Source organism: Podarcis muralis, chromosome 8 (assembly GCF_964188315.1).
Source record: "Podarcis muralis chromosome 8, rPodMur119.hap1.1, whole genome shotgun sequence".
NCBI lineage: Eukaryota > Metazoa > Chordata > Lepidosauria > Squamata > Lacertidae > Podarcis > Podarcis muralis.
The window spans coordinates 3,459,073-3,482,460 of NC_135662.1; the positions used below are offsets into that span (position 1 = coordinate 3,459,073).

Consider the following 23,388-nt stretch of genomic DNA (forward strand, 5'->3'; position numbering starts at 1 on the left):
GGCAATCCCCCTACCTGGGGGGTGATGGGAGTTGGGGGTCCAGCAACAGGTGAGGTGCCACACAGTGTTTAGTCTGGCTTCACGGGCAGCTCTTAGGGTTGTTATAAAGCAAGTCAAAAGTCTACCAACTGATGGATTGACTTGGAGGTCCCGGGCCACAGGGAGGTTAGGCTGGCCTCAACCAGAGCCAGGGCTTTCTCGGCTGTGGCCCCGATCTGGTGGAACGCTCTGTCACAAGAGACTAGGGCCCTGTGGGACTTGACATCTTTCTGCAGGGCCTGCAAGACAGAGCTGTTCCACCAGGCCTTTGGCCAAGGCACAGTCTGACCTCCTCCTTCGGTAATCCTCACAGAACTCCAGCCCAATGGTTGCCATTAATTTGATTCTGGTTTGATTTTAAAACGAATTGATTTTAGAACGCTGTGTTACTTTTATTGCTGTTAGCTGCTCTGAGCCCGGCTTCGGCTGGGGAGGGCGGTATATAAATAAAATTTTATTTTTATTATTATTATTGAGCCCCATAGCAGATTCTCCAGTGAGCTTGGAGATGCACCAAGTCCAAACCCCAGCCAGTGTTTATCTGACGTTGCGCTCGTATAAGGCTTTCTTAGCTGACCTACAGTATAATAACAATTCAAATTGGGTAAGGACGGGCCTCTCGATGTTCTTTCCTCTATGAAGAACGCCGCTTTTGAATGCACGCTTCTCTCTTTCCTCCCCCCCCCTTTGATTTTCTTTTATTTCATTCTATAATAAGAGAGAGCAGCTATGGCAACAGATAAAAATTAAAAGATGAGAAGCAAGACTGTGAGATAGGGCTGCAGGATGATTAACCAAGCCAAGTGCAGCGCTTAAGCGAAGCTTGCCAGGGTATCGAAATCTTAGGTTTTGAACCGCGTCCTGGGGTTTTTCACTTCTGATCTTGGAAGCGCTGAGCAGCTGACATTTACACACACACACACACACACACACACACACACAGACACACACATGTAAAAAAATAGCTGGAAAGTATTTTGATTCTGGGAAATGAAAGGCTTTGTGTGAATAACATAGTGGGGAGAGGATTTCAAAGAAACTCGGATGAGTCATACTTTGAGCAGGCTGGTGCTCTGTGTTGCATCAAGGGGCCTGTTCTGATCTCCCTCTCTCCCTTTCTCTCTCTCCCTCTAATTCATAAAGGCACCCTGGAAGGGGCTTCCGAAACAAATTTCAGTCTCTGTTTGTTCATTTGAATCTGCTCTTTCTAAAGGGAGAGCATTCTCCCCTTCCTCTCTACGCCAAGCAATCCAAACCCTTGGGGGAAAACGATTCTCTGCTTAGCAGTCGGATGTTGCTGGGAGATTCAGCAGAGGAAAGCCGAGCTGCAGAAATAGAGGGCTTGAAGGGCCCCCCCTTCAACCTGCCCCCCCCAGGCCTGTTTAACATGGGCTGTCAAATGTCATCCCAAGCAGAGACATTTCCTTCCTTGGCTGAGACTTCAAGGGATAAAGGGGCAGGGTTCGAAGCTCAGTGTTTTGCATGCAGAAATGTCCCCGGTTCTGTTCTTGCCACCTCCAGCTGAAGGGACCTGGGAGGAAGCAATTCGACAGATTCACTTTGGCTCAGGTCTCGGAAGAGCTGCTGCCGGTCCGAGCAGGCAGCATTGGGATAGGCGGACCAATTCTCTGATCTGGGGTAAGGCAGCTTACCTTGTTCCTAGGGCTACTAAAGGAAGGGAGCTCCATTAATAATAATAATAATAATAATAATAATAATAATAATAATAATAATAATAATTTATTTATATCCTGCCCTCCCCAGTCGAAGCCGGGCTCAGAGCGGCTAACAGCAATAAAAGTAACACAGCGTTCTAAAATCAATATTCTAAAATCAATTCAAAATCAAATGGCAACCACTGGGCCAGAGTTTGGTCAGGCTGTGCCCTGGCCAAAGGCCTGGAGGAACAGCTCTCTCTTGCAGGTCCTGCGGAAAGATGTCAAGTCCCGCAGGGCCCTAGTCTCTTGTGACAGAGCGTTCCACCAGATCGGGGCCACAGCCGAAAAGGCCCTGGCTCTGGTTGAGGCCAGCCTAACCTCCCCGTGGCCCAGGACCTCCAAGATGTTTTTGTTTGAAGATGCTAAGGTCCTCTGTGGGACATACCAGGAGAGGCGGTCCTGTAGGTACGAGGGTCTAGGCCATATCAACATCCATCAGCATTCAGCTGCCGCCAGCAGAATAAAAGAATCATATGGTCAGGAGGGGGTCCCACGTGTCATCTAGCCCACCCCCTGTCGCTTAACAGCCAGACCCACTGACCCCACTGCTGTAAGGGCATGAGATCAACCCCATCTACCTGCATGCCAAGTCGCTGATCCAAGTCGATGGATGGATAGATGGTACCTTTAAGAGAGCGTTCTTGGCTGATTAGGGGGCAGGGAGAAGGGAAGACAATAGTGATTTCTGCATTGCAGGGGGGTTGGGCTAGATGAGCTTTGGGGGTCCCTTCTAACTCTAAGATTCTGTGAGAGTCATGGCAGATACAGTGAGCCGGAGTTGAGCAGCTGATGACCCCTCCATCTTGCTTTTTTCCTTCCCCAGCTTCCAAGGAACACATGCCATTTCCCATTTCCTTGTGGGAGCCATAAGACCCCCTGCCCTTTTTGGGACTCAAGGTGGCCTGGGGGACCTTCACCTCAGTGCCCCTCTGCTTCCTCCCCGGCCCACGGCTCTTGGGAAGGTCTCCAAAGCCCTTCCTCCCAGGGGGTCCATGCATTTGTTTCTTCATGTCTAGATTACTGCAGTGCGCTCTGCGTGGGGCTTCCCTTGCGCGTCATCCGAGAGCTGCAGCGCAAGGGCTGACAGGAGTGAGGCCTTGGGCACAGAACAGAGATCTGCCCTGGTTGCCAACTACCGATGGGGCCAAGTCCAAGGTGTTACTATTAGCATTCAAAGCCCTTAACAACTTGAGACCAGTTGACCTGCAAGATCGATTGACAGAACTGGCACCCATTCCACGTTTGTAAGAATTCGATATTTTAGTGCGGCAGCACCTGTCCTTTGGAACTCCCTGCTGATTGATACCAGGCAAGCACCTTCCCTGTACAGCAGTACCTTGGATCTCAAACACCTTGGCTCCCGAACGATCAAAACCTGGAAGCGAGTGTTCCGGTTTTCGAACGTTTTTTGGAAGCTGAATGTCCGGTGGGGCTTCCACGGCTTCTGATTGGCTGCAGGAGTTTCCTGCAGCCAATCAGAAGCCGCGCTTTGGTTTCTGAATGTTTCGGAAGTCGAACGGACCTCCGGAATGGATTCCATTCGACTTCCAAGGTACGACTGCACTCTTTTCAGTGCCTGCTAAAAACAGCCTCACGTGGACAGGCTTACTTAGAAAGCTGACATGACTTTTTTTCTTGGTTCTTGGTCTATTGCTATTTTAACTTTCCATATGTCTTAAATCTATTTTTCTTAGCGATGATTTCATTGCACTATCTTCTCCTTTGTTTTGTAAATGGCTTTGAGGTTTCTTGACAGCCGAGCAGAGTATAAATTTGATCAAGTTAAGGGGTGTTGTTTTCCCCTCTGTTCTCGGCTCCCCTCTTCCTTCTCCGCGCTCTCCCTGGAGTTTGGGCTTCTCCGCTCACCACCCCTCGGTCGCACGTTTAGATGTGTGTGATTCATTATAAGCCGATTCCTGGTCTCTTTGCTCCCTTCCTTGGAGTCCAAGGCTGTTCTCAGCTTTAGGGATGGGCATGTCTGCGTGTCTTTGCTCCCAAGCCCTCCCAGCGTTTGGAAACGATTTGCTACGCCCCAGATTCTTTGGGGCCTAAGTGGGAGCTTAGATGGCGACTTTAAAAGCCTTCAAATCTGGGTAATTAAAAATAACCCCTGGCAAGGATTTGATTGCAATGATAATATAACAATATGCACATGTGTGTTAGTGGCGCAGTCAGTGACCCAACGAGAGATTCTTGTCTCCTCCAGAGGATCTCACCTTTAGTTCATGTGATCTAGGGAAAGGGAGAGTTTATTTAGGCCCTTGGAACTACAAGCTGCCTACACTAGCCTTTGTCAACCCGGTGACCTCCAGATGTTTTGGGTGACGACGCACAGTGGCCCGAAACATCTGGAGGTTTTGCCAGGTTGGCAGAAGCGAAGTCTGGCCTAAACAAATTAACAGAGGAGCTGAGCCACTGCAAAACGCCACGGTTTGCTCTGCCACCTGTGAGCCGTTGCAATGAACATCTCCATGACAGCTACCATTGTTCAGAAAGCATCATTGGAGAAATGAGCATCTTGTTTGCTGAGGTTATATTTTCTTTTCAGAATTGCAATGGGTGGGGGGAGTGTTTAACTCTCTCCATCCTGGCTGAGAAACGAGTGTTAGTGGAGCAGAATGGCAAGGAAGTCCTATAGAAGGTATTTAGACTTTCCTCAGGGGTGTCGTACACACGTAGCGGCAGGCAGAAAGATTCAGCCTCAGTTTCCCTCGGATCTTAGGCAGGCATCTGTCCCCAGCCTGTTACTCAGCCAGGGATTTTCTAGGTGCAAATAAGAGATGTGTCCCCCAAGTTCTGACTCTTTCCCCCTAAGTGCTATCAATTAACCAACTCTAACTATGGGTCTGGACCACGAAATATGGTTAATAAGTAGAGGGGGAGATGATTCCAATGTCGGCCAAATTTGTGGGGAAGTGACGTCATTGATGGGACAGTTCTGCAAAAGAGCCCCTAGGTCAGCCTTTCTCAGCCTGTGGGTCCCCCATCACCCCTAGCTAGCAAGGCCAGAGCTCAGGGATGATGGGAGTTGTAGTCCAACAGCATCTGGGGACCCACAGGTTGAGAACTGCTGCCCTAGATGCTGTTTGTAACTGGCCAAGAGGGGTGGGAAGTTGGGAGGCTTTCAGCTCCGGGGCAGGTAATAATAATAATAGTAGTAGTAGTAATAAAGTAATAATAATAATAATAATAATAATAATAATAATAATAATAATAATAATAATTTTATTATTTATACCCCACCCATCTGGCTAGGTTACCCCAGCCACTCTGGGCGGCTCCCAACAGAATATCGAAAACACAATAAAACATCAAACATTAAAAACTTCCCTCAACAGGGCTGCCTTCAGATGCCTTCTAAAAGTCAGATAGTTGTTTATTTCCTTGACATCTGATGGGAGGGCGTTTCACAGGGCGGGCGCCACCACTGAGAAGGCCCTCTGCCTGGTTCCCTGTAACTTGGCTTCTCGCAGTGAGGGAACCGCCAGAAGGCCCTCGGAGCTGGACCTCCGTGTCTGGGCTGAACGATGAGTGCTGGTCACTTATTTAATTACTTTATTTCATAAAATTTATACGCCACTCAGTGGTAAACAACAGCAGCAACCTCAAAGCGGTTTGTGGAAAAGATAAAACAATAAAGTCACCCAAAAGGAAAATGCTATCGAAAAAACAAACTAAAAACAGATTAAAACTCGCAACAGCTTTCTTAGCATCTGGGGAGTCCTTTATGAACAAAACCATTTTTAGCAGGCACCAGAAAGAATATAGTGATATCGTAGAGTTGCAAAGGGACCTCGAGGGTCATCTAGTCCAACTGAAATTATCGTGAAGTTAACTGTTTATGTTTGGCCAACTTTTCTGCTGTACTTCATTGGAAGGAGAAAAACAACCATTTCCTTAATAACAATTTAAACAATTTATTTAACTAAAACAATAACATTATAGCATATGTATCCATGTTTGTTAACTGATGTGGTTAAACATTTTTTTAAAAAAACAAAAACAAAACTTGGACTGTGTTTTGGCACACATGAAAAACTTAAAGCAAATCCTTATTTCCTAATGAATAGCCTTTGGTCTATAATGTAACTTAAAATAGAAAACTGCCTTTAGAAAGATATTTTCCTCCAAAAGCATTTTATTTTAAAAATCCAATTTTAAAAATCTGATTTCAATAAATAACCTGATTAAAAAAATAAACAAATGGTTTTTATCCACCCTGGACTATAGAAGCAGGTGGTCCTGCCCGCCTCGTCACTCTTGCCTTGTCTCTCTGTCCCCCTTCCAGTCGGAGGACCTGGGCGCCTGCGCGCAGTTTGAGAGCAGCCGCCAGAACCGGAACATGATGCCTAGCACCAGCTGTGTCTTCCCCACCTTCAACCTGCGAAAGCCTTCCTCGGAGACGGACATCGAGAACTGGGCCTCCAAGCACTTCAACAAGCACACGCAGGGCCTCTTCCGCCGCAAGGTCTCCATCGCCAACATGCTGGCCTGGAGCAGCGAGTCCATCAAGAAGCCCATGATCATGACCACCGACCGCAACGTCAAGAAGGAAGCCTGCGAGATCTTCAAGCTCATTCAGATGTACATGGGGGACCGGAGGGCCAAGGCGGACCAGCTCAACGTGGCCCTGGAGATCGCCACCAAGGGCTGGAGCATGCAGGGCCTCCGGGACGAACTCTACATCCAGCTGTGCCGCCAGACCACCGAGAACTTCCGCTACGAGAGCCTGGCCCGGGGCTGGGAGCTCATGTCCATCTGCCTGGCTTTCTTCCCTCCCACGCCCAAGTTCCACTCCTACCTGGAAGGGTACATCTACAGGCACATGGATCCGGTGAACGACACGAAAGGTAAGGCAGCGAGGAAGGGGAAGGGCACACCTGGTCAGCTCAAAGTGTTAGGAAATGTTGGCTGCCCTTTTCCGGGGCTCAGCAAAATCCAGCGTGAGATCCGGCACGAAACGAGTTTGGTGGCTCTTGAGCTAGACACGGGGAACACACAAAGCATGAGGGTTTCTTTCTTTCTTTCTTTCTTTCTTTCTTTCTTTCTTTCTTTCTTTCTCTCTCTCTCTCTCTCTCTCTCTCTCTCTCTCTTTCTTTCTCTCTTTCTTTCTCTCTTTCTCTCTTTCTTTTCAGCTTAAATAATAATAATAATAATAACAACAACAATAACAAATAATAATAATAATAATAATAATAATAATAATTTATTATTTATACCCCACCCATCTGGCTGAGTTTCCCCAGCCACTCTGGGCTTTCCCCCGATAATATCGACCAAGTAAAATAACCCGAAAGGGTAAGGGCTGGAATAGTTGCTTCGTTTCTGTAAAACAGCCACCTTCTGTAAAGCACGGTTAATGACAAAAAATGGGCCGAGCAGCACAACTGCAAGAAAAGTCACATTATGAAATTTCACAAAGCGACACAGCACTCATAATCCGCCCAACAATGTTTTGCAACAAAAAGCAAGCAGAGCACTGTTGAATTTTGATGGTGCCCTTGCACTGGGGGGGGTGGGGGTGGGGTGTTTCCAGATGGGTTTTGTCCTGGTAGATTTAAGGCATGGGTAGGCAAACTAAGGTCCGTGGGCCAGATCTGGCCCAATCGCCTTCTAAATCCGGCCCGCGGACGGTCTGGGAATCAGCGTGTTTTTACATGAGTAGAAGGTGTGTTTCTATTTAAAATGCATCTCTGGGTTATTTGTGGGGCATGGGAATTTGTTCATCCCCCCCCCCCAAATATATAGTCCGGCCCCCCACAAGGTCTGAGGGACAGTGGACCAGCTCCCTGCTGAAAAAGTTTGCTGACCCCTGGTTTAAGGTCTGAAGAAATGACCTCACTGCCCCTGAGTGGGCATTTGGGAGCCCCTGAGTCAAAAGCGAAGACGGAGGGGGGGGACTCTCCCCCCCCCCGGACCACCTTCCCTCGGAAACGTCAGCTGCTGCCTCTTTTGCAAAGTTGCGTTTCACCCTCATCCTGCTAAACTGCATCATTTCCCTACAAATGTCAGCTGCAATATGGCAGTCCTTGAATCATCAGTGACCCCCCCCCCCTTTGCAATAGGGCTCTGCAGTTAAAGCTGCTAATTGGCTATCCTAGGCTCTGTTAACACACGGCTGTTATTCTAAATCATTAAGCAGCAAACCGCGTCCCGGCTCCCCACCGAAGGCCCTCCCTCAGCTAATGTTCTCCGCCTGATGAGCGGCAGGAGGGAAATTATTTCATTAACGAGATGTAGAAATGCGTTGCTCCCTTGCCTTTTGCCCTTGGAGACAGTCTCCTTTGGACCGAACAGGATGCACGGCCTCCACACGGCCCCTTTCTGCAGTTCACCGTGCAGGAAGCAAGTCCAGCTCGAAACTGGCTTTCTTTACGCTGCTGCCTTCGGCTCCACTTGAGGACGGCAAGTCCCTAGTCCTCAGCGTCTTGCAGAAGGCGGGCTTTGTAAAAAAACACAGGAAGAAACGGCAGTGGGGAAAGCGGGATAGCTCAGTCCTGGAAACCCCCCCCCCCCCCGCTTTGCATGCAGGAGGTCTAGAAATGCAAATATTGGCCTGGCCAGTTGGAAGGAATCTTGGTTTGCAAGGCTAGTCTGTGAAGCAACAGGAGAGCTGCCATCAGTCTGGACTGTTTGCAAAAAGGCCTTTCAGCTAAAAGCAGCATGGCAAGGGAGAAGGGATAGCAGCTGACAGGGATTCTTCAGCTGAGATTCCTGCATTGCAGGGGGTTGGACTAGATGATCCTTGGATCCCTCCCAACTCTACAATTCCACGATTCTTTGAATGGTTATGGGACGCGGGTGGCGCTGTGGGTAAAAGCCTCAGCGCCTAGGGCTTGCCGATCGAAAGGTCGACGGTTCGAATCCCCGTGGCGGGGTGCGCTCCCGTTGCTCCGTCCCAGCGCCTGCCAACCTAGCAGTTCGAAAGCACCCCCGGGTGCAAGTAGATAGATAGGGACCGCTTACTAGCGGGAAGGTAAACGGCCAGAGCAGCTTTGTCACGCTGGCCACGTGACCCGGAAGTGTCTGCAGACAGCGCTGGCTCCCGGCCTCTTGAGTGAGATGGGCGCACAACCCCAGAGTCTGGCAAGACTGGCCCGTACGGGCAGGGGTACCTTTACCTTTGAATGGTTGGCTGGGAAAGGGCAGCCCAAATCATCAAGTTTTTGGAGCAGCTCCCCATTTGAGGAGACATCTAAAACATTTGGGGCTTTAAAGTTTAGAATGATTGCTCCCAAATAGCCTTGCCACACCCCACACCCCCGCCAGACAACTTAAAAACCGCTGAGGGTCTTAATGACCACTTAATAATTTTTCTGCCGGTTGTAGCAACCCTGAAGCAGCCTTCAGATGTCTTCTAAAAGTCAGGTACAGTGGATGCTTGGGTTGCGAACGTGATCCGTGTGGGATGCACATTCGCAACCTGCAGCGTTCACAACCCACAGAGGCGTCTGCGCATGCGCGGGGTGCGTTTTGGCACTACTGCGCATGCGCAAAGCGCAATTTAGCACTTCTGCACATATGCAACTGCCGAAACCCGGAAGTAACCTGTTCCGGTACCTCTGGGTTTTGGCGGTCCGTAACCCAAAATAACGCAACCTGAAGCTTCTGTAACCCGAGGTATGATTGTAGTTGTTTATTTCCTCGACATCTGATGGGAGGGTGTTCCACAAGAAGGGCGCCACTACCAAGAAGGCCCTCTGCCTGGTTCCCTGTAACTTGGCTTCTTGCAGTGAGGGAACCGCCAGAAGGCCCTTGGAGCTGGACCTCAGTGTCCGGGCAGAACGATGGGGGTGGAGACGCTCCTTCAGATATACTGGGCCGAGGCCGTTTAGGGCTTTCAAGGTCAGCACCAACACTTTGAATTGTGCCCAGAAACGTACTGGGAGCATTCTGGATTAGTTTTAGTTTCTGGGTCACCTTCAAAGGTAGCCCCATGTAGAGCGCATTGCAGTAGCCCAAGCGAGAGATAACCAGAGCATGCACCACTCTGGCCAAACAGGGCACAGGTGGGTAGGGTTTCAGCCTGCCTTGCTGGCTTTTAAAATTTTTAAATGGAAACGGAAGAGCAGTAATCAGGCGTGATAATGGAACAGAACCTCCAGCTTCAGAGGCAGTGTACCTTGGGCTTCCAGCTGCTGGAGAGCAAACAACAAGGGAAGGCCATTGTCTCCTTGCCCCGCTTATGGGACACCCAGAGGCATCTGTCTGGCCCCTCTGGGAAATGAGGTGTCGGGCTTGCATTTCTGACATTGCTGAAGAGCCAGCGATTCCCACCAGCAAAATCCTGTTTCTCCTGGCTGGTCTTGACTGGTTGGGAGGAGCACAGATCCACAATGCAGCTGTTCACCCTCTGCTTAGGATGCCAATCCATGCCAACCAGCCAAGGCTGAGCCTCCTATAGCCTGCAATGTTGTTGGAAAAATGTTCTGCAATTCTGGCTGAGCGTGCTTGATTTCACCTGCAAAGGTGGCGGCAAACCCATTGCAGCAGGCAGGGCTTATTGTGGGATATCAGTAACTATCGGGCACGTTGAGTAGATTGGCCTAAGGAGCACTACTCCATTCTTTCTTTCCTTCCGCCCACACACGACCCGGATTTCAAAGCCGGTTGCCGTGCTGATAATTACCATTGAGAATTTGCTACGCATGCAACGCCCCCCCCCCCTGGTTTGCAAATTAGCCTGGAGCAGGAAGAGTGCTGATTGGTCGAGCGGCCGCGATGCCGCCAGCACACAGTCGTGTCATCCTCATGCAATGAGGGGTAACAGTGGGATTCTCTGTCTTTTCCTCTCTCTCTCAAGTATGAATCTGGGGGCAGAGAGTGAATAATGGGGAAAGGGCTCTTTGCTCGCTTTATCCAGGGGTGTGGAACGGAACACTAATAATAATAATAATAATAATAATAATAATAATAATAATAATAATAATAATAATTTATTTATACCCCGCCCATCTGGCTGGGTTTCCCCAGCCACTCTGGGTGACTTCCAACAGAACACTAAAATACAATAACCTATTAAACATTAAAAACTTCCCTAAACAGGGCTGCCTTCAGATGTCTTCTAAAAGTCTGGTAGTTGTTGTTTTCTTTGACATCTGGTGGGAGGGCGTTCTAAAGGGCGGGCGCCACCACCGAGAAGGTCCTCTGCCTGGTTCCCTGTAGTTTTGCTTCTCGCAGGGAGGGAACCGCCAGAAGGCCCTCGGCACCAGACCTCAGTGTCCGGGCAGAACGATGGGGGTGGAGACGCTCCTTCAGGTATACTGGACTGAGGCCGTTTAGGGCTTTAAAGGTCAGCACCAACACTTTGAATTGTGCTCGGAAACGTACTGGGAGCCAACAGGCACACACAAACACACCCACGCACCGGGTCTGAGCCACACTGTGAGCACATCAAACTCGTTTCTTGCACATGGTTGTGATCCATTGCTGGATTTTTCTCTCTGGAAGCCTCACAGTTCAGGAGTGCCGGTAGTGATCAGCACCACTCTTTGCCGTTCCAGCCACTGGGGAGGAGCTGGCCCCATCTGCACCTGACGTATGCCAGTCGAGTCCTCGATTCATTTGTATCTGTGTTCCACCCTGTGCCATTTTATGTTAGCAACAGCCATGCTTTCCCTGCCGCTGGAGTCGTGTCACTTGGAAGAGCTCCTGCACAGTGCCAGCCCAAGGATTCATTCATTCATTCCGTCCCCTTCCACCCCTGAGTAGGATGGATCTGGCCCTGGAGAGAATAGGGGTTCAGGGCTAGCGGTGCCCATCCTTAGTTGAGATTCTTGCATCTGATGGGGGTTGGAGTGGATGACCCTTGAGGTTCCCTTCCACCTCTATGATTCTTGGATTCCCCTTTTATCTCTACCATCACGGAGTATTATTTACCTTCAGCGCAATCCTAGATGTCACCAGGACAGTTATAAAGAGGTTAGGGAGTTCTGTTGAAATCCCAGTGTGTTGGGTGTGTGGGCATGTTTAACTCGCCTGGGCAACCTTCCCGAACCTTCTGCCTTCAGGTGTTCGGGGCTACGATTACATAGGGCTGGTGGGAGGTTGTAGCCCCAGACATCTGGAGAGTCTTAGGATAGGGGAGGCTGTACTAAAGGTATTTCTGGAAGGGTAGAAACTCTCCTCCACTTGGCCAGCGTAGTAAAAAATAGAATAAAATGGTTTGCAGTTCTCTTATGGAGATTCCTTTCGATGTGCTGGCAACCCCAAAGTGTTGCTGTGCTCGTTTATTTAAGGAACTGTATTATTGCCCCTTTCAGTTTTAACAGAAATGCCCCAGGAAGCTTGAATTTATAAGCTGCTCTGACCGTCGGCTCGAAGGATAGGGTAGAATAAAAATAAAACAAGTTGACAGATATAGTGGTACCTCTGGTTGCAAACGGGATCCGTTCCGGAGGCCTGTTTGCAACCTGAAAAGAACGCAACCTGTGTCTGCGCACGCGCGGGTCGCGATTCGCCGCTTCTGCGCATGCGCGTGACGTCATTTTGCTTGTCTGCGCATGTGTGAGCGGCGAAACCCGGAAGTAACGCATTCTGTTACTGCTGGGTCGCCACAGGACGCAACCTGAAAACGCGCAACCTGAAGCAAACGTAACATGAGGTATGACTGTAATATTAAAATGGCAGTCACGGGTAGCCAGAGATGATCGACCTACAGAGAGGTTGAAATCCTGCTGGGATAAAAAATGTAAATTAAATAAAGGTGACATTTCATCAGGAAGGGGGTGAGACAGATCCCCTGGGGTGGGGTGGGCCACTGGCCTGATCCACAAGGCTCTTTTTACATTCCTGCGTGTATCTCACTTCCACCTGAGGTGCTTGGAAAAGCATCCTTTCCCCGGCCCTGATCCCTGGCTCAGCATTTCGCCTGAACCGAGGGGGGTGGTTTGTTTTACTCCAAGCCAACCTGCAGCCAAGATTTGCCCTCGGCTTACAGATCGTGGCTTCTCTGAGCAAGACGCACCAAGCTCCTTGTTTTGTTGCAACGCATCCTGGCCCCAAACCGTTATTCACCTTCCTGGTTCTCCGTTGCTCTCGCTTGCAGTCATTACGGAGTCAGGTATCAATTAATGCGTTAATTGTGACACCATCCTCGTTTCACTATGTGACCCTCGATTGGATGGGAATAATCCAGGAAAGGGGAAGCACCAGAAGCGAGTGGACAGGATGGCGCTAAATAGGTTTGGGAGATTGCAAATTGGTTTATTAGGTTGCTTTTATTTTGATTATATATTTTCAGGTTTTATTTTTTTTATTTTGTTCTGTGAACCGCCCTGAGATCTCTGGGTATAGGGCGGTATATAAATTTAATAATATAATAGTAATAATAGTAATAATAATAATAATAATAATAATAATAATAATAATAATAATAATATAATTGCAAGATTTAAACATAGGAGTTTAGGGGAGTGAGGCTCCTGCCCCACCAAAACCACTAGTTTCTACCTCGCCAAACTGAAACTCTTAAGACCTTTGGCAGGTCCTTAATGCAGACCCCCTGTGCCTGTGGAGACGATTGGCTGCAATCGCAGCAGGTTGGACTACATGGCCTTTGGGTTCCCCTCCATCCCAGCAATTCTTCAACGCCACTGGTGCATTCTAGCTCCTCTCCGGTGACACCCAGGTAAGGTGCAGGGGGAAAAGACCTGCCTGAGCCGGCCGGCATTGAAAGCAGAGCTGTCTTGCTCATTTTTTGTTTTTATTTTTATTTCCTTTATTTTGTTCTTCCTGTGTTTGAAATCCATACCCCCCCCCCCCGAAAAAACCCCACCCCAATCCCTCTCTTTCTCTCTCTCTTGCTGTCTTTGTGTTCCATTCCGTGGTCCTCATCGTTCTGTTTGTTCCCCAGTGACTCTGCACATTAAGGAACTCCTGGAAAGGAACAATAAGAAGTCGTCCAAATTGAGAAAGAAACCCAAGCCCTATATGGAGGAACGCCATGGTAGGGTGCGTGTGCTCCTGGAGCACCTCCATCTCTCCTTTAGACCTAGATGCCAACTCCACCGCCTTCTCTCTCCTGCAGCTTCCTCGCCTCCACTCGGCTCCCCCCTTATAACATCGCCTTCACGCTTCTCCCCTCTGACACCCTTTCTAACTGCTGACGTTTCTGGGTGCCTCTCTCTCTTTCTCTCTTAGCAGCTCCGCGGGAAGAGCTTGGGGTCAACCGCTGCCCGTCGCGCTTCTTTTCCCAGCAGGTGCCGATTTCGGTTCGACCTCCTGAGTCGGGCGGCCGCCGCTCGAGGCTCGGCGCTTGGGGTGGGCGCAGCAGCTCCGCATCACGCCGGCGCAGAGGGGACCCCGAAAAGGGGTCGCCCGCTGGCTCTGTAGCTCATCTCCGGCCGGTCACCCAGGCAGGGCTTGTTTGCATGTCACACGGTGGCGTTGCACTCGGATACCGCGCCGTATCGGACCACAAAACCCAGGTGGCTGTTGCGCACATGTTCTGCGGGTTCTGTGGACTTGAATGGTTGCAGCTGCGAGAAATATTATTATCCCGGATGATGATGATGATGATGATGATGATGATGATGATGATGATGATAATAATAATAATAATAATGACAATTATCTTAGCCTGTAATTCCTGAATTGCAGGGAGTTAGACTTGATGACCCCTTTTTTTGCTGGGCGGGGGGGGGGGGGGTTCCTCCAACTCTACAGTTTTACTGTGGTACTGTGGGATCCGTTCCGGAGGCCCATCCGTAATGTGAAAAGCCCTCAACTCGAAGCGCCGCGTCTGCAAAGGGACGTGGCACGATTTGGCGCTTCTGTGCATGCCATAGCTGCCGACGTTTCCCCCTTTTTAAGGGAAATTCCCTTATTCCGAATAGGATTCCTCGCAAGAAAAGGGGAAAGTTGACAGCTATGATACATGCGCGAGTGGCAAAACCTGGAAGTAACCCATTCCGGTACTTCCGGGTTGCTGAGGGACGCAAGACGAAAACACGCAACCTGAATCAGACGTACCATGAGGTATGACTGTATGATTCTGTGACCTTTGGTGCCCAAAGCGCCTTGTGTGTTTTGGCCCAGCAATCCTTACAACGTCCCTGTAAGGTAGTGCAGCGGTGACATCCATCCATTGTGGACAGGAGCAAAGACAGTGCATGTTAAAGTTGGCTGATGGATCCATGACAGAGGTGAGGTTTTTAGGAGAGAACATCTACCTTACCGCTTGGTGATGGAGCTAATTCTGCGCGCAGAATTTCCCTAGGTTCATTCTGGCCTACCAAAAGACCCGGGAAATTCAAAAGCAGCCGATGATGTCGGAATCCACCCCTCTGCTACTCCTGGATAGCTCAGTTGGTGAGAACATGGTGCTGATAACACCAAGGTTGCAGGTTCAGTCCCCTTATGGGGCAGCTGCATAGTTCTGCATCACAGGGGGGTTGAGATAGATGATCCTTCAGGGTCCCTTCCAACTCTACAGTCCTGTGATTCAGCTGCTGAATTTGGAAGGTGATGTTCTCTGCTTCTCATGGCTAGCAGTCCTGCTCATCCGTCGGTTGGTTGGTGTGTGTTTCTCTTGAACTTTCTCAGGTGGGATCCGTCTGAGCATCCTGTGGAGGTGAGTTCCACAGGTAGATAACGTGGCAAAGGGCCGTAGCTGAGCAGCGGCGGGAGGGTGGGGGCATAGTTCAGTGTTAGAGCATCTGCTTTGCATGTGGAAGGTCCAACTCAGTTTTAGAAACTGTACCTTTTAGGTACAGAATCTTTTTTGTACCTTTTAGGTACCTTTTAGGTACAGAAACTTTTTAGAAACTGTATCTTTGAGTCCTCAATCCTTTATTACTGCGCTTTGCCTCACCTAGGTCGAGCTAGGATTATAATACTTCAGAATTTTGGGGCGTTTCTTTGAATTTGGTCGTTTAAGGTTTATGATTTCTCTTATTTCCTTCTGAGGAAACTGAATAGTTCAGTGAAATGAGGTTTGTAGCCGGCATCCCGTTAAGGCTTTGTTCAAGTCTAGGTTTTTATAATTTTCCCCTTAAACTTTTTGAGTAATATTTCTAGTCGATTACTTCTCGTTTCAGGGATTTTCACGGTATTTCATTTGTTTTGTGTAATGTCTCGGTTCCGTGACGGTCTTTTTTCTATTGCACACCATGGTAAGAGCTGTTTGGTGGTGGAACGGGCTCCCGGGGAGGTTTTTAGGCATAGGTTGGCTGGCCACATGCCAGAGATGCTTTATCTGTGATTCCTGCACTTCAGGGGGTTGGACTAGATGACCCCACGGGGTCCCTTCCAACTCTGTGGCTGCCGTAGAGAAGACCAGGATTCATCAGCCTTAGCCGGTGAATTCCAGCCGCTTCGCCTCGCCTCTAATCTCGCTTCCCTCCCCCTGCACCTGTTTGAACAAGCCTTCCTAATTTATTTAAAGCGCGCGCATTAACCGAAGGAGATTGTGCTGTAATTAACTGGAGCTGGTTAACGGGGAGGCCTGGATCTTCCTTGCAGGTGTGCATAACCTCATTTATAGAGCCGAGTCTGTGTTTAAAAATATCCGTGTGCTGAATGTCGTGCAGTCGTGGACCGAAGGCTACCTTGGGGATTCTTCTGTTTTTATTTTCTAAAAATGACATCTCTTCGCAGCCCTAGTAAGGAACATTTCCGAGGGTGTTTTCTCGGCGTTGCTTTTTGCCTCTTAATCCCTAGCGTTCAGAACCAAGGCTGGATGGCGGTGCAAAGAGGAGTGGCATCCGTTTCACATTTTGCCAAAGCGAGCGGTCTGCGAAGAGTTACAGCTGAAGGGGGCTTGTCCCAAGAGCCCTTTATAGGGCCGGGGTACCAATCCTAAAATCATTCCATAGGAACACGGGGAGCTGCCTTGTCCTAGATGCTTTAGTTGAGATTTCTGCATTCCCGGGGGTTGGTCTCGATGCTCCATGGGGGTCCCATCTAGGTCAGCGTTGCCCACCCGCTGTGGGAACCACTGAACTAGATGGATCTTTGGCCTGATCCAGCAGAACTTTTCTGACGTCTAGCCCTAGAGGGTGCACAGGGGTCTTGGAGTCCTCTGAAAGCGTTCCAGGGATCAGAGATTCTTAGAAGACTGGAGTAAATACATGAACTATTTGAAAAGTAATTCTGATGAACGGATTACGCTGGTAGGACTGCAAGAAGTTTTGTAAGGTGGATTATTTGAAATAGTGCAAGAAAGACTATGAAAAGTATTGTTAGTTAAGGATAGTTAAATGTAATATAGAAATTAAGAAATGCAGGATAAGTGATAAAGAACGGAAAATCATCAGAGGTGTTGACGGAAGTCAAAAATATTGTATAAGATGAGAAGATATATTGTATGACTGTTGGAACTGGTATGTTAAAATGAATAAAAATGTGTGTGTGTGTGTGTGTGTATGTATATGGGGACGTGGGTGGCACTGTGGGTAAAACCTCAGTGCCTAGGACTTGCCGATCAGAAGGTCGGTGGTTTGAATCCCCGCGGCAGGGTGAGCCCCCGACTTTCGGTCCCAGCTCCTGCCCACCTAGCAGTTCGAAAGCACCCCTAAGTGCAAGTAGATAAATAGGGACCGCTTTATAGCGGGAAGGTAAACTGCGTTTCCGTGTGCTGCGCTGGTGCTGGCTCGCCAGAGCAGCTTCGTCATGCTGGCTACGTGACCCGGAAGTGTCTTCGGACGGCGCTGGGCCCCGGCCTCTTAAGCGAGATGGGCGCGCAACCCCAGAGTCGGGCAGGGGTACCTTTACATATATATATGAGAAAGCATTCCAAAGCAATGCTGCCAGCAGGATTCTCATTCCTCTGTTTTCCCCTCTCTTCCGCTCCGATGTCATAACCGTTAGGCAGAAACTTGACCCGCTGTCTATCCTGGCTATTTTTGGACCTGTCCCCCTCAACAGTATTCAGCAGATATTTCAGACCACGTTGTCCTGGAGTTGGAGGGGGAGAAGCGTTGCTGCTGCTTCCAGCTCAGCCCATTAAAAGTCGGATGGTTTTATTGCTAGCAGGTTCGCAGCCAGTCCTGAGCATTGCAACAGCTTCAGTTTGCTGCCCAAAGAGACCACCTCTCGGGGAACCGGTTGCACCATTCGCAGGAACATAAAAGCCTGCTCCCCAGAGACCGTGAAAGGAGAAACTCTCCGCTCTCTGGCTCGATCAAAGAGGGCTGAGAAAGGAGTTTTTGTTTGGGTTTCCAGACCTGGTTTTGCCTGTGGGTGGAAGCTTGGAACAGGAGACGTTCCCACTCTTTCATTTTTTGAAGGACGAAAAAGGCCAGCCTGTTGGAGATCAGTAACCTTACACTTCGTTTTTCACGTGGGAAGGCATTCCGGAGAAATAGTTTCTTGTGCAAAGACCCAAAAGCTGCAGCGTAAGCGGAGGCAGAAGTCTGTCCTGAGCACAGGAACTTCTGCTCCAAGTCGGCTTCCTTGTCCTGCTCCCATAAGCCCCACTCCGTGCCCCCCAACAAGCACATCCCTGCTCCCCCCTAAGTCATAATGTTCTGGGCAGTGGTCATGGTTTAAGCCTGTGGTTCCCAAATCTTTTTCGGGCCACTGTCTCCTTGGTTCCATAAACACATTCCCAGTGGCCCCTACTCTCTAAAGAGGGGAGTGGGAGGCGCTGTGGTCTAAACCACCGAGCCTCTTGGGCTTGCTGATCAGAAGGTTGGCAGTTCGAATCCCCGCGACTGGCTGGGCTTCCATCGCTCTGTCCCAGCTCCTGCCAACCTAGCAGTTCGAAAGCACACAAAAAGTGCAGGTAGATAAATAGGTACCGCTCTGGGAACCACTGGGTTAAGCCCTAACCTGGAGTGGAAGAACCTCAGGGCCAGGTGTGGCCCTCCAAACCTCTCTACGCGGCCCTTGGGACTCTCCTCAGGCCATGCCTTCTCAAGCTGTTGTTTAGTCATGTCCAACTCTTCGTGACCCCCTGGACCAGAGCACGCCAGGCACTCCTGTCTTCCACCGCCTCCCGCAGTTTGGTCAAACTCATGCTGGTAGCTTTGAGAACACTGTCCAACCTTCTCGTCCTCTATCGTCCCCTTCTCCTTGCGCCCTCCATCGTTCCCAACATCAGGGTCTTTTCCAGGGAGTCTTCTCTTCTCATGAGGTGGCCAAAGTCTTGGAGCCTCAGCTTCAGGATCTGTCCTTCCAGTGAGCACTCAGGGCTGATTTCCTTCAGAATGGAGAGGTTTGATCTTCTTGCAGTCCATGGGACTCTCAAGAGTCTCCTCCAGCACCTTCTCAAGCTACATGTCCCCAAGTCACCGCCTTCCCTTGCCAAACTCTGCACCCTCTTCAGGTGCTTTTACCTGGCCGCGATGGTTCCTCTTGTTCGCCTGGATGGAGAGGGAAGTGTTTGTCTTTGCAAAGCTCCAGTGTAGCTCACTGTAGGAACTGCAGAATAAGAATCTCATTCGCCCAACCCGTGTTTCACCACTTGCCCTGCTCACCTCCACTCGCATTCGGCCCTCTGAGACCTACCCACAAGGGAATGCAACCCTCAGCGTGGCAAAGGTTCCCCAACTCTTGCATAAGCCATAGTTTACCATGCACAAGCAAGCTGTGCAGATTTTCAGGACAAGTGGAAGAAAGTCCCTCATATATATATATATATATATATATATATATATATATACACATACAATTTATTAATTTTATAATAACAATAACGCAAAAAACCCACATCACAATCAAAATTTTAAATCATACATCTTAATTGACTTCCCTCCACTCCCCCTCCTGGTTCGATTATTTTATACTTATTCATGCACGTCCGTAAAATCTTAACTATCCCATTTTAAAACCTTATTCATGTTGTTACAAGAGACCTTTAAAAGTTCAACTAATGTAAAAACCTATACACAAAGCTTGCAAAATATGCCTTAAACATTGTCCTTTTTCTTTCTAGGGTTTCAAATTATCTAATATGTCCTGCATAGTTCATTAGTTGGTTTTTGCCAATCTCCTTTATTTTCTTTGGCGGCGGCTTCTTCCCTTTTATAGGGATGGTCTAGTCTTGGCCTGGCGTCCACTCTCAGATGCGGGAACAAAGTCTTTTGCATGGTAAATCCGTTAAGTCCTCTACCTTTCAAAATCATAGCTTCTGTTGTGTGTGTTTTTTTAAACAAAAGTCATTTTCAACATTCTCTTCAAATCTTTATATATCACTTCCCAGGCGGAAGAAAGTCCCTTTTTGTGCAATGCAGAGTTACTGTGGAATTCCCTCCGCCAGGAAATAGTGACTCCCATCAAGCTGGGTGGATTTAAAAGAGGACTGGGCATTCTGGAATAAAATCCTAAAGGTTATTAATGAAATTTTTGAAGTGAAGCTTTCAATAGACTTTGATTTCATGACTGGGTATACTTGGAAACATGGCTATAGAGAAAGGTGACCAGTCTACCTTCAAAGCTATGATATTAGCAGGAAAGGCAACAATAGCTTTAGGTTGGAAAGATAGAGAAAAATGGACAGTAGAGGCATGGAATAGTTATTTGTTTGAACTTATTCAGTCGGACATTGTCGTAGTCACGTCACAGGAAACAACGTGGAAGGTCAAGTCCACCACGATAAGGAAAAGATGGCACCCCTATCTTCAATGGATAAAAGCTACTGGAACAAAAGACATTCAGTGGAAACTAAAGACGCTATGCCCGTGGCTGAGGATAATTGTTTGAACCCTTCCAATGGATATGGGGGGTGGGGGTGGGAAGGGAGGGAAAGGAAAAAATTGTATGTGAAATTTAAAAATTGGAAGGAGATAATATAATGTATGTAAAAATCCTGAACTCGAATTAAAATAGAATAGAATAGAATAGAATAGAATAGAATAGAATAGAATAGAATGTGTTGTTGTTGTTTAGTCGTTTAGTCATGTCCGGCTCTTCGTGACCCCCTGGACCAGAGCACACCAGGCACTCCTGTCTTCCACTGCCTCCCGCAGTTTGGTCAAACTCATGCTAGTAGCTCCAAGAACACTGTCCAACCATCTTGTCCTCTGTCGTCCCCTTCTCCTTGTGCCCTCCATCTTTCCCAACATCAGGGTCTTTTCCAGGGAGTCTTCTCTTCTCATGAGGTGGCCAAAGTCTTGGAGCCTTAGCTTCAGGATCTGTCCTTCCAGTGAGCACTCAGGGCTGATTTCCTTCAGAATGGATAGGTTGGATCTTCTTGCAGTCCATGGGACTCTCAAGAGTCTCCTCCAGCACTCCTTCATGTCTCACTGCCTTGCCGTGGTGAAGGGGCGTGAATAACTCAGAGAAGCTATGAGCTCTGCCGTGCAGGGCACACAAGATGGACAGATCATAGTGGAGAGTTTTGACCAAACGTGATCCACCTGGAGCAGGAACCAGCAAGCCACTCCAGTATCCCTGCCAAGAAAACTCCATGGAGAAAGACAACAGGCATATAAAAAAAAACAGAATAGGACTGGCCAAATTCATGGAGGAGTAGAGGGCTCTCAATGGCTGGTAGCCCTGATACCTGTGCTCTGCCTCTGCGGTTCGAGGCAGCAATGTTTCTGAATACCAGGAGGGGAGACTGCTCCTGTGTTCGAATCCTGCTCCTGCGTTTCCCTTTGGTTGGCCGGTGTGAGAACAGGGTGCTGGACTCAATGGGTCCCTGGCCTGATCCAACCATCTCTCCTTATGTCCTTACTGCTTTTGCATCTTGACGTCTCCTCCCAGCGAGCATCTTCTTCTTTCCAAAGCCACCAGAAATATTGCTGTTGTGCTGCTCCTGCTCCTGTTAGTCGCTATGCAGTGCTCCGAAGGCCCTTTGATGGAGATCCTAGCTAGACTGAGCACCAGGGACCCTTGTCTCTTCCTTTCTGGCAGATCTGGATCTTGCCTCTTCCCCAGCCCCTGGACACATCAATGTGTCAGCATCGCCCAGAGATCCCAAGAAGCAGAGGAAGACAAGCGGAACAAACAAGCCTTTGCCAAGACAGCCGGCACTGGGGGAGCTGACCCCTTCTGACCCTGCTCACAAGGAGACCTCCCTGGCGAGCTCCAGATTTGTTTTTTCTGTGGGGAAGACGTCTGGAGAAAGAACTGTCCCGGATTTTCAAATGCCCGAGGAATTTAATGTGGCTCAGAGCAGGCGAGGTCTCTTTCTGCATTGCTTTTCCAGAGCAACGGTAGATCTGAGGCTAGGGATGGACAGAATCTGTATTCTCTCCTGCATGGAACGGACGTCCTGATGAGAGCACAGGGTTCAGGATATGGGGTGAGATGGCCTTTATTGTATCCTGGTCTGAAGGTGCACAGGGCATAATGCACCTTACGGGACCGCCTCTCCTGGTCTGCCCCGCAGAGGACCTTAAGGTCCATGAATAACCATAGTTTAGAGGTCCCGGGCCCTAAGGAAGTCAGGTTATCTTCCACCAGGGCCAGGGCCTTCTCAGTGTTGGCTCCGACCTGGTGGGATGCTCTGTCCCATGAGACCAGGGCCCTTGAGGATTTAACCTCCTTCTGCAGGGCCTGTAAGACAGAGCTATTCCTCCTGGCTTTCAATTTGACCTTTGCCTGATCTTTTATACCCCTTCCTTTCCCTCACCCTCCCCTTTTTATGAAGATTCCTTGCTCTAGGATCCCACAACTAATTCTCCCCTGGTCTCCTCACTGGCCCAAATAGGACTAATTTAGCCAGCTAGCCCTGGGGATCATCTAACATTTATTGGATGGTTTTTCCCCCTAAATTGATTTTTGATTTTATTGTTATTCACGTTTTATACCATATTTTATGTGTTTTTGTTGCATCAATTACGTGTTTTAAATTTGTTGTTAGCCGCTCTGAGCCCGGTTTTCTGAACTGGGAAGGGCGGGGTATAAACAAAGATTTATTATTATTTATTATTAAACTTAGCTCAGTAGCTAATATGGCAGCCGCTGAAAGTCTTCAGAACTGTCAGTGGTGATAATCTTCCCCCTGTGTGCAGTGTGTGTTAAACTGTGGAACTCCCTCCCTCAGTGGTGACCAGCAACTTGTATGGCTTTAAAAGAGGACTAGGGAAATTCACAGAGATGGAGGAGAGGACTATCGATGGCACCTGTAGCAATGCAGGCGCCAGTCGCAGGAGCCCACCCTTGACCCATTTCCCTGATCTACAGCTGGTACTGATGGGAGTTGCGCTCAAAAACTTTCAGAAGAACACCAGGTCGGCCGGGGATGTCACATGGCTGAATTGGCCTGACTTGTTCCAACACTGATTCTGCGTTTCTTGTTTAGGGTGTGAAATATACTCGGGAGTCGAGAGTGGATTTCATGCTCTTTATTCAGCTCATAGTGGTGAGGAGGAATGGAAGTTCCCCCAGAATGTCTGCTTTATATACATTATTTACACAACGGGCCCCACATGATTGGCTATTTCCGGGATTCACCTGTAAGCCAATCAGGTTGCGAATTCACTTCCACCTGGAGCTGGATTGGGTGGCTCCTGTGGACCAATCAGACTGCTGCATTCTGGACCCTATTGTTCTAGGACCAATCAGACTGCTGCATTCTGGATCCTAATGTTCTAGGACCGATCAGACTGCTGCCTTTTGGATTCTATTCAACTCAGTACATAACAGGATGGCTAGCAGGTTAGGAGACAGGGCCAGCACACTTGGCCACGTGACTTCTGGGAGTCAAAGGGTCCCTGCCTGTTACCAGTAGCTGCTGCTG

At 48.9% G+C, this 23,388-nt stretch overlaps 1 protein-coding gene across 2 annotated transcripts in view; it reads left to right on the forward strand.

The window, feature by feature from the left end:
* The window catches only part of ARHGAP39 (Rho GTPase activating protein 39), a 198,933-nt gene that overhangs the window by 144,812 nt on the left and 30,733 nt on the right, over positions 1–23,388 (forward strand). The window contains exons 5-6 of one of the 2 annotated variants that reach the window (XM_028736038.2): positions 6,046–6,607; positions 13,612–13,704. In XM_028736038.2, coding sequence (XP_028591871.2) covers positions 6,046–6,607; positions 13,612–13,704 — 655 coding nt within the window. The remainder of the gene's footprint in view (positions 1–6,045; positions 6,608–13,611; positions 13,705–23,388) is intronic. The other variant, XM_028736039.2, reaches the window with a different exon arrangement.